This window comes from Protopterus annectens, chromosome 9.part0 (assembly GCF_019279795.1).
Source record: "Protopterus annectens isolate FY-2018-M chromosome 9.part0, PAN1.0, whole genome shotgun sequence".
Lineage (NCBI taxonomy): Eukaryota > Metazoa > Chordata > Ceratodontiformes > Protopteridae > Protopterus > Protopterus annectens.
The window spans coordinates 200,530,276-200,550,259 of record NC_056743.1 but is presented as its reverse complement, the minus strand read 5'-3'; the positions used below and the strand labels follow the sequence as shown (position 1 = coordinate 200,550,259).

General features: G+C 40.1%; 1 protein-coding gene across 2 annotated transcripts in view; it reads left to right on the top strand.

The window, feature by feature from the left end:
- Window positions 1-19,984, top strand: part of TH (tyrosine hydroxylase) — a 1,190,719-nt gene that overhangs the window by 1,020,176 nt on the left and 150,559 nt on the right. For both annotated transcript variants that reach the window (XM_044082744.1, XM_044082743.1), the window contains one exon: window positions 17,061-17,130. In XM_044082744.1, coding sequence (XP_043938679.1) covers window positions 17,061-17,130 — 70 coding nt within the window. The remainder of the gene's footprint in view (window positions 1-17,060; window positions 17,131-19,984) is intronic.

Here is a 19,984-nt window from a genome sequence, read left to right as displayed (position 1 = left end):
ACAGGTTTTTTTTTTATTAATTAGTGCATATCTTTATGTTTTTTAAGTATCAACTTTTTTTATTAATAGTGCATATGTTGCTTTAAGACCGCGCTTTTTGGCGCAAAAAACTTATTTAAATGTTACACTAACATTCTAATGGAGTTCTGAAGAAGCTCGCATTGTAGCGAGTGAAAGCGCTTAACTCTTTGGACAATAAACATTTTTTTTTTACTCATTTTGGCCGTTCATTTTTATTTCGGTTGAACTACAGTCTTATCAGTTTATTTGTGACCTTGTTCTGAGGTGGGTGTACCAAGCCACAGAGGATTAGTATTCTTTAACAGTTTTTTCATTTGCAGGCATTCTATAGAAAGTTCTACATAATCTTCTTGTGGCACACTCTCTTCATTTCATCTTGTCTCATTCATTGCTTTATCATATGGGAACTCACTGGTCTATTACTCCTCAGCATTGACTGCGTCAGAGTTCACAGTTTCCTGTTCTTTCACTTGCTGTCCAGCTTCAAGTGAAAGTTTATACTGGTTTCCTGTGGAAGACTCCAAAATATCTTCATATGGCAACTAACAATGTCCTTCCCTTTCCACCTGTGTCGTCTTAATTTGCATGTCCATTGCTCTATCCTGCTGTGGTGCTTTCCGAGTTAGAAATACACCACCAAATCCTTCACTTTACAGGCACTCCATAACCTCAGTTTGTATTTCTTTAACTTCCCATTACTAATCTTCTATTCCTCTGTCTTATTTTTTTGTATTGTAAAGTTCTCCATGTCCAGATTCCTTTGCCTGCATTTCTCTTCAAATCTGTTTGGGGCTACTCTTTTTTTGTATTGATTAGTTTTGCTTTTTCCTTTGCATAAATATTACACCATATTAAATCTCTTTCTTTCCAATGTCCATATTTCTTATTCAGATGTCTCCTGATCTTCCTGTTTCTCCTTACTTTGGGGACTTACTCCATCATGCTGTGATGTGACCTGTTAGACCTTTTACACCAAATCCTTCACTTCGCAGGCACTCCATAACTTCAACTTCTTTTTTTAACTTCTACTTTACTAATCTTCTTTTCTACATTCTCTCTATGATATTTTTTATTGTGAAATGTTCTATATTTAGATGTCTTTACTTGTATTTCTCTGAACATCTTTGGGGATGCCTTTTTGGTATTTATTAATTTGGCTTTCGACTTTGCATAAATATTGCACCATTTCAAATCTCTCTCTCTATGTCCATATTTTTTTATACTTTTCAAAAATCTCTAGGTTTTGTTTATATTTTTGCATTTCCTCAGATGCTTCTTTTTCCAAACAGATCAAAGTTTCTGGGTCTATGCAATGTTTTTCACAAATCTGTTGCATCAATGAACACTTTTTTGTGAGGCTTCTGACAGTTTTTCTTGTGAAAGTTTTTCTTTACTCTAATTTCTCTCAATCTTTTTGTACATCTTGTGTCTGGAAATTCTGAGCTTTTTGCATGACAGTAACAATACATAATTTCTCTCTTACCCTCAATAATCCACTCTATCATCTTTATGGCTCTTCTTTGGCCTAGCAGTTTTTGTCCTTTCTGTGGTCTATTACTTCCTTCTATAATGGGGGGGCCATCCTCTCCCTGGGCCTGGCCTCATTTTAGGAATGTTTCCGTATTTTGAGGATTCTCTCTGTCATTTTTTTTTCTAGTCCTGGCACCAGTGCGCCTACCAGGATTGGGCACTTTTTTATCCTGGATCTTGTACACCCAGCTATCTTTTTTAATTTTTGACCTCTGTCCATGTTGTATGCTATACATACCTCTCAACTGTACAGAGTTTCTCGGCAAATACCGGTTTTGAGGGCAAAATATTGGGGTGTCACGAATTTCCGAGTGGCCCCTTTAATTTCCGAATTTCTTTTTTTTTTTTTTTTTTTTTTTTTTAAATAACTCCCTATATCATCACGCGCATGCCATGCATGATGACATCAGCTTCTACAGAATGGTATGTGTGTGCAGAGCGCAGAATTTATTCCCATATCTTCTCTCCTCCTCCAGGTAAAATATAAACAGTAAACGTATATGACAAACTGCAGCAGCTTTACTTCTTTAAGCTGCAGGCTACGTTTTTGTGATTACTGTGCTTTTGTTTCAGTTTCCTTATTTAACGGCTGTAGACACTAGGCAGGTAACGGTTACATTTGTTTATGAGAAACTGTGCTTTTGTTTACATTTGCACTGCAGGCAGAAGAGCTTGACTTATTTAACAGAGTCAGAGAAAGTGTGCTTGTTTTGCTTTAACAGTTGCAGGCCTGCAGGAGAAAATGTGCTTTCAGTGTGTACAGTGTACATATTGGCTTACAGTCAGGGAGAGAAAGTGTGTGTGCTTTGCTTATTTAACAAGAAACTGCTTTTTTACTTTTTTAACAGTTGCAGCAGAAGAAAATGTGCTTTCACATACATATTGGCTTCAGGATGAGAGAAAGTTTGTGCTTCACTTATTTAATGAGAAACCGCTTTTGTTTTACTTATACTTTAATAGTCGCAGAAGAAAATGTGCTTTCAATGTGTACATATCAGCTTACAGGCAGGGCAAGAAAGTATGTGCTTTAAGAGAGAAACTGCTTTTGTTTTTAATAGTTATAGGATAAAATGTGCTTTCATGTACATATTGGCTTACAGGCAGGAGAAAGTGTGTGCCTTACTTATTTAACAGAAACTGTGTTTACCTTAATGGCTGCAGGAGAAAGTGTGTGTGTCAGTGTCTGGAATGTTTGGCTCATACTTTTGGTCTGTTCCTCTTAAAATTTGTGGTTTTCCTGGCAAATCCAGTGAGAACTGATTTCACTAAAAATAATGATAGCTATTAAAGTTTCAATCTTCCTATCTTTCAGAAAATGCATGGTAACACAACACACGTTATTCTAGCAACTTTTCTAAGATTATACAAGCACTCTAAAATGTGTCCTTGGTTTTGGGCTCTTCTCCCCCTCCCAATAAATTTTGGCTATTTCCAGATTTCTTGTGCTGATTAGGTCTTCAGGGGAGAGAAGCTTAGTGTTGCTTATGGTAAATCTGTTTGTGTTATTAGTAGCACAAGAGGTAGAATACTTGCTAAGCTGGGGGTTCTACTCCCCCAGCATGTAGATGGATTGCTGTGCTGATGCTATACTCTGTTGTACCTTTAAATGGGGTGGATGCTGCCGTCCAGAGAATGTCCTCTTTGGCAGAGATACCTAGTAACTATGAATAAACCGGTTATCAGTTTGCCATCCATTCCCTATTGTAATATTACTAGCTTATTTTTTGTATGCAACATAGGCAATTTATATCTCAAGGGAACAGGCACTTTATTTGTAGATGAAACAATGAAATAGTAAGTTGTTAGTGATCAGCAACCTCTTCATTAGTTACAGATCTTACATATTTCTTTAATGTGGAATTATTTAGATGACTTACTTCTGCAGAGATTGTGCATATTTACTGATACAGGTGGACTATAGAAATTAATCAGGGGTTCATGCATTTTGTTTCGTTGCTTACTGTAAAAATATTTAAAACATGTTCTAACAAGTGTGCTGTATTATACAAGGAATATACTTAAGGAATATAATTTAATACAGTCAGGAAGGTGTATCAAAGAACACATTTATGTTTTGTGTGTAAGGGGCCTTCGATTTGAAAACAGCTCAAAGCTAATCTTTATACACCACTGGCCAGATCCAGTTTCTTTCAATGTGGGTTTTCAGTGCTGTTTCAATGTTTGGAAGTTTCAAGGGCAGAGAAGTTATAATGCTATGTCAATTTTCATTGTGAAACTGTATTTCTTTGTTTAGCAGAAGTCTATTAGTGTTTGTTATAAAATGTAAAATAAAAGTTTTAAATGAAATCCAAATAATCATTGTAGAAGTAAAGCAGTAAGCACATTATAGTGTTTATGGTAAATGGGGCGAAATAGCCAAGTAATGGGACACTGGAATGGCTGCAGGGGGAGTCTGGGGCCATATTTTGGTGGTCTGTTCAGTTTGCGTTGGAAAATTGGTATCCCACAATTCCATTGGAGTGGGTGGGGTTACATAATTATGTATGCAAATTTTATGTTAATGAGTGCACCTATTTGTACCTATTTTTATGGGCTTTTGTCCAGATTTTTGATGTTTCCAAGTTGAGAGGTATGATGCTATATAAAATACAGGCTATATAGCAGTGTTGTCTTGGTGAGATTTTGTGAAAAACAGGGTCCACCTCATGAAGGTACCCACCAAAACTTGAGGATGAATTCAATTTCAGTGAATTTAATTCCCAGTTAGAGTTTCTCAAAGATGCCCGAGTGGGGGATTGTGTCAAAAGCCTTGACTAAATCAAGATAGGTTGTATGTACTTGTTTTGCTTTCATCCAGGGCTTTGGTGACAAAGTCCACCAGGTTTAATAAGCATGATCTACCCTTAATGAAGCCAAATTGGATCTGGTCAAGAGTTTGAAGGTCAACTATGTCTTTAAGGTCCATGATGATTCTCTCTATGGCCTTGCAGATAAGGCTGGTTAGGCTTATAGGTTTATAGTTCAAGGTCGGTTGATGGACTCCCTTTGTGCAAGGGAATCACCATTGCCATTTTCCACTCTGCTGGGACAAAACCAGTACTTAGCCTGTGGTTGAATATAGTGTCAAATGGTTCCCCTAGGTCCTATTTTAGACCATTTAGTAGGCAGCCTGGGATGTTATTGAGACCCATAGAGACTGGGTTTGGTCATGGAGAGTGCGGTTCTGACATGCTCTTTGGAAATATTAAGTAGAGGACTGGTGATGGTTATGCTTTGGAGTATTCTGGTGGGACAGGGGGATGAGGTCTGCACCAAATCTGTCTGCTAGCAGGTTGGCGATGTCCTCAGGGTTAGTATGAGTGGTACCATCCACTACTTGTTTGGCAAAAGGCTGGGCCTTCCCTTTTTAGATTTCTGGTGTAGCTAAAGAATGCCTTGCGATTATCCTTAGCCAGGGATGCTAATTTAGCTTTATAATTGGCTTTAGAGGACTTTACAATATATCTAATTTGCTTGGTCAAGTTACAGAGGGTGTCCTTCCTTTGCAGAGTCAATTCCCTCTTGTTTTTAGAAAGTTTCTTCCTCTTTGTTGTATAATCTATTTTTGCTTGATGTCCATCAGGGTGGCTTATTTTTTTTGCGAGGACCTTGTTTGATCCATTCAGGTACAGTAGAGTCTATACATTTTTATAGGTGTTTATACAGGCCATTTGTGTACACCTCTGTATAGGAGTCAGTTGACAGTGGTAGCATGGGGGTTTAGCTTAGGAGGCTATAGTTTGCTTTGGAGAAAATTGTCATCCTTTTTGCTCTGGGTGGGGGGGTCAGGTGTGATCATTACTTCAAATTAGACCGATTTATGATCAGACCTTACCAGCGAGGGCAACACAATTTTTTTGATTGTTAAAGTGTAGGGCATTAGAGCCCCTTGTGGGGGTGCAGACCGTGTGTTCCAGAGCATTTGCATTAAAATCCAGGAACCTCAGGGCGAGCATGTTTGTGCTTGTATACAACTCCCAATCAATGGAAGGATAGTTGAAATCACCCATGACCAGGGTGTGTGGCTGTACAGCGAGTGACTCAAGTAGGTTCAGGTAGGCAGAGTGGCTCATGGTGGGGGACCTATAGCCAACAATGATATGGAAGGGGTTTTTACCTACAGTTAGTTGGACTTGGAGTCGTACCATGAAGATGGATACACCTCCACCTTTCACACTTGTTTTGAGGTCTGAACACATGAAAGGCATTTTAGTCTTGCATGGCTGGAGTGCTCTCTGTGGCCTTGAATCATGTCTCTGACTGCACAAACATCAGCATCTTCCAAGGCAAGACGTGCTTCCAGTGAGTGGAGTTTCTGATTTTGAATTGTAGCATTAAGCAGCATAAAACCTCAAGTTTGTCTAGTGATTTTTTAAGTCAGGAATTTTATGACAATGCCTATGAAAGGCACTAATGGGTGAACCAAGTACCTTTCCCAGCAACTGAAAGCCAAAAGCTTACAGGTGAAGACCATCTCTGGCAAGCAGCGTGGTCAGCTGACCATATCCTCTCAGGCTGACAGGAAATGGATCCCCCGAATTGACACTAGAAGCTAAGCCAATTGTTGAAGTTGATTTTTTTTTTTGTTTGTATTAAGGATCATCCTGGGTGAAAGTAGAATGCTGCTTAGGGTTAGGGACATACCTGCCTGGGACACAGTCTGAGAGCTCAGTCATGTGTCTTCATATAGTCCAATGAGGTAAGTCAAGTCATTCACTCCAACATGGACTATGATAGAGACATAACGCTACTTTCAGAGACTTGAGTGTATGAAGTATCCTGGCACCCGACAGGCAGCCAACTGTGACCTTCTCCCTGTCTAGGCTGGTGAGGGGCACATCTGTGGGTCTAACTATGGATTGCCTATAACAAAGGGATTTTGTTTTGAGGTGTTTTGCCTTAGGGGCAATATGTCCGAGACACTGTTGTGTGTATTCTTGTGTGTAGTGGATGCTGTTGCATCTGAATTGTGTGCAGTAAGTTTGTGCTTGACAGGTCGCTGATCTTTAGGTAGGTTTTTAGAGAGTACCTCTACGTATTGGGTTTGTGTATTGTAAGCTTGGTTGTGAGGTGAAGTGTGTGTGCTGACAACCCGTTTGTTATCTGGTTTGTTATGTGAGAGAATTGATTCCAAATTCATAGTATAGATGCATATCTCACGTTATTTTAGGAGTAACTGGTTGTCAGTATACGAGGCAATTGCTACATTGCCTCAGGATGCCCATGTCAATCTGGCTGGCTGGCAAAATGGTGGGAAACCGTCCACCCATTATGGCAGGTATAGACTGTAGTAACTAGTAGGAGTGGGCTAAATAGACCAGGTTTTGCTGTAAAACTAAAAAGACAGTTATTCTGTGGAGGGCTAGGGGTAGAAAACTCCATCAATGCTTCATAATGCACAACAGAGTTGCTCACAGGGGCAGCAGTGCAATCTCGAAGCAGCTCTGATAAACAGACTGCAAACCTGTGCAAACACAACACTTAAATACAAGTGAAGTTAAATGATTTTAAACAAAATAATCAAAAAAGAAAGCCTGAGACTGATGCTTATTCCAGCAATCCCCAACTCAGATGGGTCCTTGGCTGCACACTTCTGCCAGAAGGGTGTGGAGGCCATCTTAATGTAAAATGGCTGCTTTTAGTGCTCAAATAATACTAACAGTCTACATTCAACAAGCTTGAATCAAGCCTATGCTATAAATTGCATAAGTACTAGAAATTCAAAGTGCAGAAAATCAGTCAATACCAAAAAAAAACAAATCAGTTTAAATAAAGCAGCAATTCAGTAGAATACTCTTACAGAAGTGGAGACCACAAAACTTCCTAGTGTGAAATAACTAGTATGGAACCCAACTGCTTAAACCAGAACTAAGACGCATTAGGAATAATAGGCACAATAAGCCTTCACCAGCAATTCCCAGTTTGGAAGGGTGTAGGCTGCACTCTCCTGCCCAGAGAGTCTAGACCACAAAACTCCCTAAAGCAAAATAACTGGTTTGGAGCTCAAGTGCTTAAACCAGAACAAAGACACTTCAGGAAGCACAATAAGCCTTCAACCAGCAATTCCTGGCTCAGAAGGGCAGAGGCTACACTCACCTCCCACAAGAGTGTGCAGACTAAGCTCAAGTACTCAAACCAAAACAAAGAGGCTTAGAATAACAGTTACAATTTGATAAGGCAGCTAACAAGCAGTAATAAAGGCAGTAGAATAAATGCAATTGAACACTTAGAACAAGCAGCAAAAGCAAAATAAAGCAATAAGGTAGGAAAAACAACTACAGTAAAAGCAGCTGAATAAAGTGCAGTTTTTTAAAGTTAAGTGGGAAGGGAGGCAACAGAAGACAATTCAAGGTTAAGAAACTAAGGGGATGGGCCTTCCTAACTGATCTCTCTCTGTAGTCAGTAGAATGGGCTGATGACATGGGGCTGGGAGGAGTGTCCAAAATCTGATTTATAGATGGGGTGGGCAACTCAAAAGCCACTAAGTGTAAAAATACAAAAACAGTTGCACAGGTAGGTGGGAAAAATAAAATGCAGAGGTCAGCAATATTCAGGCAGAGTACAGCAAGGAAGCCAAGCATACCTCTCAACTGTACAGATTTTCACAGAAAGTCCAGATTTTTGCCTCATATTTTTGGTGAGTTCCTCCTAAAATCTGTACTTTTCTGGCAAATAGCTGAGGATTGAAGTCATTAACTAATGACAAACATTTGAAGTTAAAAATGACAAACATTTGAATTTAAGACTCCACCATCCTTCAGAAAATTCATGCTAATGCAAAACCTATTATTCTATCAACTTTCTAAGTTTGTAAGAGCAATATTTAAAATCTGTCCCCATCCCCCCACCACCACCATTTTGGGCTTTGTCCAGATTTTTTGCTCTAAGATGTTGAGAGGTATGAAGCCAAGTAAGCACTCCAGCTAGAGAGAGACCCACAAATTCCACTGAAGCAAATTTTGCTATCCAAATGTGTGGCACTTGTATGTACTTCCTGCTATGCTTATGCACCAAATGTGACAGTTACACATAAATGTTGTACATTGGGTGCACATATATAGTGAAATGTACATGTATTTCTAACTAAATTTATGCATAACTGAATGCACAGCACAGAATAAGTGAATTTTCTGTCACATTCCTTGCAGAAGCAGAACGCAATGATCAAATGTTTAGTTTCCTATTTATTTGGCTTCCCAGATCTCAAACTACTTAGTACAATTCATTTTTAGCATGGTATTGAATGGTTCCAACATGCAAAATCAAACATGAAGGTAGTACAATGCTTTGGTATCAACAGTAATTGTCATGGTTTATGAATTGTACATGTTCAAGAATTCATTTAAACTTGACAGGGAGAACAGGAAGCATGCTCATGCAGTTGGTAGAATTGATTCCTCACAACACTTTGGTATAGATTTTGCCCCCTAAATGAGGTGCCTCCAGTTATAACAGGTTGTATCATAAAACCTATACATTAAGATTTGGGCTATTTGCTCCACACAGAAAAATGTCAAAATGGTATTGCACACAGTCCTGGGTCCCATTGATATAGGTCTGTGACATAAAATTTGATAAAGGGACTTATAGCTAACCAGGTTTGCTGATGACTGCAAACTGGAAAGGGAGATTATCATATCCCACTCCGATACTCAAATTCTCCAGCAAAGGCTGGCCCATCAACTTGCCCTCGCCAGCAAAACATGCAGCATACTTTGTTGGTAAATCTATTGTCATTACTTCTTCCCATACAGATAACATTTCGCTTAAATTTGTCACAGGCATCAGAGAAAGACTCCAGAAGGAAGAATACAAGAGTGGCATTTTGAGCAGATTCCACATCTAAAGAGCAGAAAAGTATAGTTAAAGCACAGCAAAACTGAATAAAATAGCACTTGAACATTTGGTTAAAAAATTATTCTGTTTATACAGGGCCAAGCTATTACTACATCACTAGAGTGTTTGTTACCTCAATGTTTTCCTCTGCTTTACCTAAATTTTGCGGCTTCCACTTTCCAGCTAGTTTCTGTTAGCTTCCAAGAACCAGTGGTACTGGTTCTTCAGCAGAGAAATTGCTACTGTATAATAAAAAAGTCAGCACTTTTAGGTAAATTCTTGGTTAAATTTCTGTTTGCTCTTTCATTTTCTCTGCTGGCATAAACAGCACTTGGCACCAGTATCATGGTGACCATTTTGTTACAAGACCTAAACTGGGACACTTGAGGGCTGCCCCAGAAATCCAGGACTGCAATCCCATTCTCCCAGCCCCCATGGGAGTGGAGACAGGGCAGACATGTCATCTCTCACCAGGGCGAGCAGGTTGGCTTCCCCATCCTTCACCAGGCACTGTGGGGATGTCACTCTGTGACTAGCACCACCCAGAAGGCAAGAGGCCACATTGCCAGGAGGCTTGAAGCAATGCACATTTTGCAAAGCCTGGCACTGTGGGGGTGAGAGACTGAGGTGTGCCGCAAAAAGTGCAGATATAGGGGGACCCAGGGCCATCTCCGCTGTGAGTTTGAAAGCCCTAGGTGCAAAGCAAAGTGGAGAACCAGTGTCATGAAATCTGGATGAGGGACTGTCTAAGGCTTTGTGCCCCAGTAGAGTTCCATGAGGCTGGGAAGATCCCCTGAAAAGTTCCAAGAGCACACATGACACTGCATGATTTGGCAGCAGTTAGGAGATATATAACCCTGGAAAAGAGCTCTCTCCCCTGGGAGAAGTGGAACTCCAGAGGGGGTCAGTCCCGATGGAAGTCTGGAAGGGAGAGAGAGGTGGAGACTGACTGGTACAGGACAGCTCTCACCTGAGTGAGGGGGTATGGACCATGCCCCCTCTGGGACAAAAGTCTGGAAGGGGGACAGAGACGGATAGTGGCAGGGCTGTGTATTTCTCCTGCATAGGTGAGGGGCGTCAGACAGAGCACCCCATAATGGAAGTCCTTAAGGGAGCACTAGGGCAGACAGCAGCAGGGCCTGGAGAGCTCCTCCCTGGGTGAGCAGGGTCAGGAGGCAATGCTGCCCCATGATGGAAGTCCTTAAGGAGCAACTGGCAGACAGTGGTGGGGCCTGGAGAGCTTCTGCCTGGGTGAGTGGAGTCAGGCAGAGCTCCCCATGATGAAAGCCCTTGAGGAAGCACCAGGGTGGATGACAGAGGGACCTGGAGTGCTCCTGCTGGGGCAAAGGCATCCAACTTCACCCCATAACCGACAGCATCCTTGAAAAAATCTTAAAGTCTGCAGAGCTGCTCTGGATGGGAAAGCAGGGTGACTCTGAAGCTTTTATGAGAGTGGATCTGCCCCTCGGCAGCTGAGGGGAGTTCTGGAGGAGCAAACAGGATTGGAGGGAAGCTCCTCTGAGGGCATGAGCAATCTGGCATGATTTTCCAGCCTGCAGGAGACATGCAGGTGGCAGGGTCCCCTGACATGGGGGGGGGGCATGGCTGGGGAAGTCTCCTGGCCAGGTCAAAGGGGAGGACTGTAGGGTTTGGCCCTGACAGAAGTCAATATGGGTGCGCCAAGTAGATGGGTGTAGGGCCTAGAGAGCTCTTACCTGGGTGAGTGGGGGTCAAGCAGAACCACCCATGATGGAAGTCCTTGAAGGAGTGACTGACTGGCAGCAGGGCCTGGAAGGCTCCTGCCAGGGTGAAGGCATCCGACCTTACCCCATACCCAATGGCATCCCCGAAAAATCACAAAATCCCCAGAGCTGCTTAGGATGGGAAAGTAGGGGGACTGGCCACCCTGGGAAGCCAAGTCATCATTCAGACTGAGGGCCTAAACTGGGACATTTCTGTCTCCCAAATACAATGTTTGGGATTCCAGGACAGAGACTTCCAAACTGGGACTGTCCTGAATAAAATGGGACCATTGTTCACCTTGACCAGTATTCCCCACACTGTCTACTAATTAGATTCAAACCCAGTACTTTCTTAGATAAGATTATAAGAGGAGTTCCTGGTTATCTATTACTTGCCCTCCCTTACAATATAAAAAAGCCAGTTTTAAATAAATCCTTAAGACACATTTAAATAGTATTACTTCACTACAAATACAATCCACCTATTAATAAAGGACTATTCTTGGACTAAAATGGAAGGTCATCCAGCTTGTCCACCCTCAGTTGCCAGCCTCATAGCACTTTGTAGACTCCAGCAGTGTAACAAATGCCTAGTGCCCACAGACTATGAATTATTGCTTAGCTCATCACCATCTGTTAGTGAAAGGTGCAAATCCTTAGCTAGACTGGAGGCCTGACTCTCACAAACTTGTAAGCAAAACATACCACTTACTGAATTTCTGATAAATGCACAGCAAGAATTATAAATTGATGCTATTAAAAAGTTCCTGCCCAAGCCTCCAAAACCTAGTAAATCCATGGCCTAGCATAAATCAAATACTAACACCTATAAGCACTACCACAATAAATGGTTACCAAGTAATTAGTCACTCCAAAACTAGTGTACTAAAACAAAGAAAAGTGTACTAGTGATTCGTGACTCCATTGTTAAACAATTCTCAAGGCTGGACAGAGATGGCGACAGTGAACTGCCTTTAAGAATCCAGGATATCTGGCATATCAAGGGACCTACAAATGCTTAAGCCAACCAAATATGATAACATGGTACTGGTCCACACGGATATAAAAGACCTAGCGAGCAGAACCCTGAGGGATAGGCAGAGAATTCTCCATGCACGTCACAAATGCAGACAGGACCGTGGTTTTAAGCATAACCTTTCATTCTCCAAAAGTCAAAGTAGAGGTACAGCCAAAGCACAGGGAAAGAGAATTGGCTGCACAGCTGGTGTCATTCTAGGGGGATCCAGTATGTATTGGCACAGGAGGAGATGCTAAACAATCATACTCACTTTGCCAGGGTGGGTTGCACTTCTCATTCCAGGGCACCTACATATTGGCTTGTAGCCTCTATAGCCACCATAGTGCCCTTTAATCCTGAGTCAAGCCAATGGATTTCCCAGCCTAACAAAAGCAAATCAAGCACCAGACCACATCAAGGTGGCTCTGCTCAACACCCGTCATCTAAGCAACAAATGACCTGATCTTGAGACCCTGCTGCATTTGAAGCACATACATGTGTTAATATAGAAACTTTGTCTAAAAGTACATAAAACACGCACAGTTATATACCTACCTTGTCTTGCAGGACAATGGTAATTGTGGTGGAGTAGCTATAATTGTGAGAGGCCACATCACTTCTAGGCAGATCCCTAGAGACCACAAACTGAACTGATCGAGATCCAAATCACATCAAGCCATCTATCAGATCACATCATGTTAAGGGCCCCCTCTAGGCTCCCTGAAAACAGGTTAGGTTCCCAAGTACATTAGATGAACTCCAAATTAACAGCAGTTATTTTATCCCAGGAGATGAACTACCTGACAAACTGAAATGCCTATACCAAAACTGTAGGTTACACCAAAAAATTCCTTGTTTACATAAATAAAAGTTCCCTAGACCAAACTATCAGGGAGTCCACTAATGGAGAAAATACTTCTGACCTAGTCTAACATGGCATCAATATCAACTATCCCATGCTACACCCTTCACCACTTTAATACTGCCACAAGCTGGCAACATTTCCCTTTAAAATTTCCAAATAATCAGAAGCAAACATTAAAGGTCAGAGGCCTCAAACATACAAAACTTTCTACAATTCTATGTCTTGTCTTGAACTGTCGGTCTCTACCAGATCCAAACAAGACAAGATGCTTAAAGGAAGCCAGCTTGCTGGTCCACGTGTATAAATTAACATTACAATAAACGAAAAAGCTTCTTAAACTGTAGAGCAAAACAAAAAAAGCTATGGAAGGAACTAAACAGCATCATCAGGAATACAACACCTTCCCCTGAACTCAGACTAACATTGACAGTTAGATACAATTCCAAACCCTTCTTTAGATACATTAGGAAGCTACGGAGTATCACCCAGCATTGCTCAGAATTTATCCAAAATGGCACCACCTAATCAGATCCAGTTGCGAGTCAACTTACCAGCAAGTAAATTCAGTGCAAATTTCACCCATAAAACAAATGTGCAAAACTGTATATACCACAGAATCTCAATCCTCCAATATCCTAAGCAAATAATTGCTAAATGTACTCAATAAAATATAAATACACCATGGAGCCTGAGAAACAGTACAAAACATGTCTTAGTGGATCTGCTGCTATAGATATTCATCCTGAGCTTAACCACAGTTCTGTCCCTGTAGTATAATGCACAGCTGTTGTGATGCCACTTCAGCAAATTGGCGCCACCACTGAACTCAGAAAACTACAGACCCATTAGACTGAGGAGGCTCAGAAGAAAAGCCATTGAACATAACTAAACTATGATTTCAACAATCATTTAAGACTGGGCCCCAAGCAGTTCAGCTTGGTTAAGAGTACATCTGGTCTAATGAATCTGGTCAGCTTTTTTGAGACAGTAAAACAAGCCATGGACATGCTGACCTTTGACACCATACCACTTTAGCATAAGTTAAACAAGTTCCAAATTAGCACCTACAAAGTTAGATGGATAGCAAATCGGTTGTGTAACAGAACCCATATAGTGAGGGGGGCACATGCAGCTTCAAACATGACATTGACCAGATGTGTTCTGCAGGGCTTCATGATATGACCCTTAATATTCAGCATCTACTTTGCATATATCCAAATGGTAATCTATGGCTAACCAAGTTCATATTATTCTTAGTTTCCCCAATACACAGGAGCTCCAACTGAAACTTGCACAACCGGTGCTCAAAATGGGTTAAAACTAAATGCTAGTAAATGTAATATGGTCACATTTTGTAAACAATCCTTTCATCCCATAGTATATAGAGCAAACCGATTCAAAACTGAGGTGTACTGAGAGATCTTGGAACATGGATAGATAATTATCTTATCTTTTACCTTCATTATGCTACAGTAATTAGGAAATTTTACCCGCTACAGCTGATTTGCAAAAGGTATTTCATCTAGATCCAAGGAAGTGTTTACCATCTTTACATTCCACACTGACCAGACTGGAATACAAGGCCCTTTTTGGAAACATCTTACTAGACACATCAGCAAGATTCTTTATGTATGCTGATAAGCCTCTCCTTTGACCACCCCATTTTTGGTAGATGGGAAACCCTCATACCTTGTAGAGCATATCCTCTATAAGATCTCCTTAAGATCCAAAGAGGTTAGAATCTCACTTTACTCATCCATTATTAGGCTCATTATTGAATAGGTATTGCACCAGTTTGGCATGTACCTCACTAAGAACTTAAACAAGCTTGATACACCTCTGTTTCCCCACCGAAAAGATCAAGCCTCACTACTCTAAGTTACTGTAATAGACAAAGCCCTGTCCCTCTACTCAATGTCGTACAGACTCCCGTGGGGTGATCTCTGCTCAACTATCCATGCTATGAACAACCCAGCACTCTCTGAACTCCTTCACTTAAAAAGTACCGGTAGTAAAGCAAACTTACTCTTGAGAGACCTAAACCTGTACCTACCACATGGATAAAAGTAGACATGTTGGATTAGTTATGTCACACTATCCCCCATGTCTGAGGTAGGTTGCCATTGCCTATCCGAGTACTTTCTTATCAACCTTTAAAACTAGTCTGGATGACTTGATGGGTTATCATAAATTTTCACCAGAAATATGCAAAGATAGTCTATATAATGGGGGGAACATTGTCAATCTCCCAACAGTGCTGAGTGACGTGGATGGTCACCTTGACTGCAAACTTAACATGAACCCTCTAAATGCCAAGTTTCTAAGGCTTTCATTTCCTGATATGACTTTTCTCCTCTGGCTTAATTTTCATCTTGCATACTAGCAAGAAAATCTGTGGTGCTCACGATGGTCCCTAGCTATGTACGCATATGCATGTGTTTGTCTTGTATGAAAGGTTGGTGTCCTCTCCCTGAAGAGAGATTACCTTACTCCCACTACTTGGTATTATAGGCTCTGACTCTATGCTACTTTGAAATGGATAAAATATTGGAAATTAATGGATGGATTCATCAACTGCGTAATGGATGAATAAAGAATATCATCCGACCCATGAGGATGATGCAAACCAAACAAAACATATGTCATACAAAGTATAAATAACCTCTCGTTCTATTTCAGAAACGATAGATGCAGTAGACTGATGTGTCCGCAGCTGCTATTGAAACACATTACCCTGTGCTCCACTGAAGGAAAACTGGAGGAGGTTTTTGACTAAGTTCAGTTTCCCAAACCTGAATTCTTGAATCACCTTTCCTAATAGATATCACTGCAGCTGCAATTTAAGCCTGTATGCCAGAGAAACCTATTATACCTGGGCTTTTCTGCTTCTCTAAAGTTGGGTAACCTCTGAGTTTACATAAAGTAAGGGTTATAAGTGGTAGAATCTCCCCACGTGGGCACACATCAGGCTCAATTTAATTCTAAAAATCCATTAGTGCTTTCATGGAGCAGAAGCACTGACAAGTTTGTTTTGTCTGGTTGAAACTGCAGCCAATTTGCACTTTTCAAAACACAACTGAAGCATTTCAACAATCACAGCCAAGGCTATACTCCTCTTTCTTGGTACTGTAGCTACATGCACCAACTACATTTTCATACTACAGCAGCAATTCAATATATATTGTTAGACTCGCTCCACTTTTGTCACAGAATTCTAATAGTAGATAGTTCTGATTTTGTGTGCATGCCTGTTTAACTCGTTACAGAACAATGAAATTCCATTGATGATTCACCTCAGTTTTCCTCAGAAATGATTGGTTGATTTCTGTGTGTAGACAGAATTAAGAAACATACTTCAGTGTATAGACAGGGCCGCAGTGGTGGTGCTGCGGTAGCGTTGTCACCTCACAGTAAAACGCTGTCCGGTTCGATTCACAGTTAGAGCGTCTTCTGCGTGGAGACATGCATGAATGGACGTACCTTTGTTGAAGGTTGTGCATCAGGGCTGGTAACTCAGCACTTAAAAAATCAACTACCAATCATTAGCGGACCGGAGTTCCACTGTGGCGACCCCTAACCGGGAAAAGCCAAAAGACACAATAACTTCAGTGTATAGACAATATTACGAAACATACTAATTAATGAAATGAGGGAGTTGAACATAGAATGATCACTGCCATTTTAATGGAGAATTCATCAAATTAATTTACATTACACCCTGGTTTTCTTAGTTGAATTTCATGAATTGCTTAATTCAAGTTGTCAAAAACTTGTTTTTTCTTCATTTCAGTTATTCATTGTGATACCCAATTTTGCTGGGTTTTAACATTTAATTTAAGAAATATTGTTTGCCATACAAGGTAAAGTTGTTTTTGTTTCGATTCAAATGTTCACTGTGCTTTGTAAGCCAACATTCAGGAATACCCATACTGGTTTATAATGTCATAAGAAATGGTTCTAACTGCTGCACTAAAAAACATGTTTTATTGGTCAATGGATCTAAGAGCCATCTGGTTTTCATCCAGTCTTTTTCCATATTTATGTTTAGGGACTGCTGTCATGAACTCCTGGGACATGTCCCAATGTTGGCTGACAAAACATTTGCTCAGTTTTCTCAGGTAATGTGTACTGAATTAATATATCATTAGAACAAAATATATTTTAGTCAACTAGATGACAATATTCAGATATGTCTGGTGATCAATCCAATGTTACTGCAGCAAAGGTTTTATTACAATTTAGGAGCGATAATGCATGGTGGTCTTCACAACTAAACACTGGAAAATGATGAAAACCATGCTAACATGATCAAAAGAAATGTCTGTTGTATGTAATTATAGTTTGCATTTAATCATTGTTCAGTTCACTTGCATTTATATACCACATGGGTATAACTACTGCAAGAGTTTACTGTAATTGTGTGAATGCCTGAAGTTGCCGATCAGACATAAATCTGAGAAAGGGGTCAAAACTATTTGGTACTAATATTTACTTCCGTGAAGGAGGCATGCTCAGATTTCTTTAACAAGAGAAAAGTCGTTGAAGTTTCTTGAGGGAAGTAGCATTCAAGTTCTTCCAATAAAGGAAGACTCTCAGTTGCATAAGTGAGAAATATATAAAGTGGTTTGATTTTGAATTATAAATCTCAGGAGCAAGGGTATTCCTTTATAATAAAAATGAGGGTCGTTATGGTACATTAATACCCAACACTTGTTTAACCATATCTCCAACATGACACAAGAGAGATTCAACTTTACAGTAGCTAGTTTGGGAGACTGTCACCTCTGAGAGGATTTTGCATTGAAGTAAAATAAAAGCAGAAATGATGCATTTCAAGGAACTTAAGGTCATCCAACACCAAGCCTATTTTGTGTATACTAGCAGGAATAAGGAGCGACACATTCTCAAGTGTTTCCCACAGAAACTAGGGTAGCTAGTAGCTGTAGCATAGTCCAGATACATACCCTAGCAATTCATTTAAGTGTCATTTTGCTAGCTATCCTAAAGCAGATTCTTCAGTGCAGATTGCTTTTCATTTTACCAGATTTAAGACCAACAGAAACTGCATACTGTAAAGTTTAGCACATTTTCATTATTTTAATATGCTGTTCATGGTTAGGTATAGCTGCTGTCTTAAGTGTGGTCAGTGAATCCGCAAGCATTCAGTGTAATCCCAACTGTTTTATACGACTTATTATTAAAACAAACCTATACAAATAAAAGTGGGGATAAAATGTGCAAAACTCAAACTGGTACGAGACACAAGTAAGGAAACACTGAAAATGAAAGGTCAGTAATTGATATTTTAATGCACAAGAACTTTCCCCAACAATGAACGTACTTTGAAGACTCTCGTATACCAGGAATACTGAAATATATACTTTGAGGCATTAATGCTGCCACAGGTTTTGTCAATTGTGTGTGGATGTAAAGGTGTTTTTTTTTTTTTCTTTTAATGGTTTTCTTTGTACTACATAAATAAAAGTGTATTTGCCTTAAATTTGCAGAGATGCAACGTTCTGTCGTTATATAGGTACTTGCAGCAGTCAGTTCCATATACAAAATAAGCAGCAGAGGAAAACGCTGCTTCTATATGCCACAGCTGAATAAATGGACTGACAAGCTCAAAGTAACAGCTACATACGAAACAAGAAAAAGAACTTTTACAAGATATTAAAGAAGTTTCCACTAGTGAACTGTGTGTGGCACAAGGATCTTCTACATATTTAAGAATAATAAAGACAAAATTCTGAGGACAGTTTAAGTGAGTTTGTAAACACAGTTTAGGCTCAGGACAAAACCACTCATTATGAGAACTACTGGGTACCAACCTATATGTAGCGGCCACTTTCAGCTTGTCAGACACCATTCATGCACCTATGACCCTTCAGAAGAATAGAGCCTCCCTGCTCAATTTCTCCATTTTCTAAATCAATACCATTAGCTTTGTTTATATGTCCAACTATTAACTGTATTTCTTCCCTCTTTCACCTTCTTTCTCACCCACTTAGACTCCTCCCCCTCTCCACAAACAATTGTATACTCCTCACAATATATTCACATCCCTGTAACCAGCATCTTCACTCAGAATGTAATAATTTTTGCTAATCTTGCAATTTCTCTTACAGACCTGGAGATGCCATCTTCTCCCATTTGTTTAGTGAACTGTAAGTTTGCCACTGCTGTTCGACAGAATGTAAACATTAATAAAATAGTGCACAGATATACAGATTTTTTCTCCCTGGGCCAAAACTGAAAATGGCCTTTCAACCCAATCAGACAGTCTGGTAAAGAATAGCAAACAAAGTGAGATCACCACACCACTCGTATCCAACAACCATGACTTATGCAATTGTACTATTATGTAGTGTACCTCCCGATTTAGATAAAATTGGGGACCCCACCAGACTTTAGCATAAAAGTCATGATAACCCTCAACCATTACGGTTTTGGAGCTTTTCTCCCTGGGCCTCCGCTGAAAATGGGTTCCTGACCCAATCAGACATTTCCCTGTTAACAAATGTAATATATAAAATAAATAATTTTTCCCGCCATAATAATAATATTGGAGTACCTAACCATACCAGTATTTAGATTTATGGCTGTTCTTTTAATCTCAGCTATTCTATATCCCCTAATAATAACCAAACGCCCGTGTTCCATCAATTCTTGGTAAAATGTTCAGACAACCTTCATAATGAATCACCTAAAACCAGAACTTGTTTGTAATGTATTTTACTGGTAACATTTCTGTCATTGGAATCCCCAGTATTCTTTATCAGCCTAATAGAATATTGGTTAAAATAACATACAGCATTTCACTTTTAAGATACTTCAGTATTTCCACCAACAGTTGATAGGGCTACATGAAAAAGTTAATGACAATAAAACATGCAAAGATAATTGCCTTTGTTTACCTCTGGACTCCATGCCTGCAAAATGTCGCCATTATGTCATGGTTCAGTTCCAAGA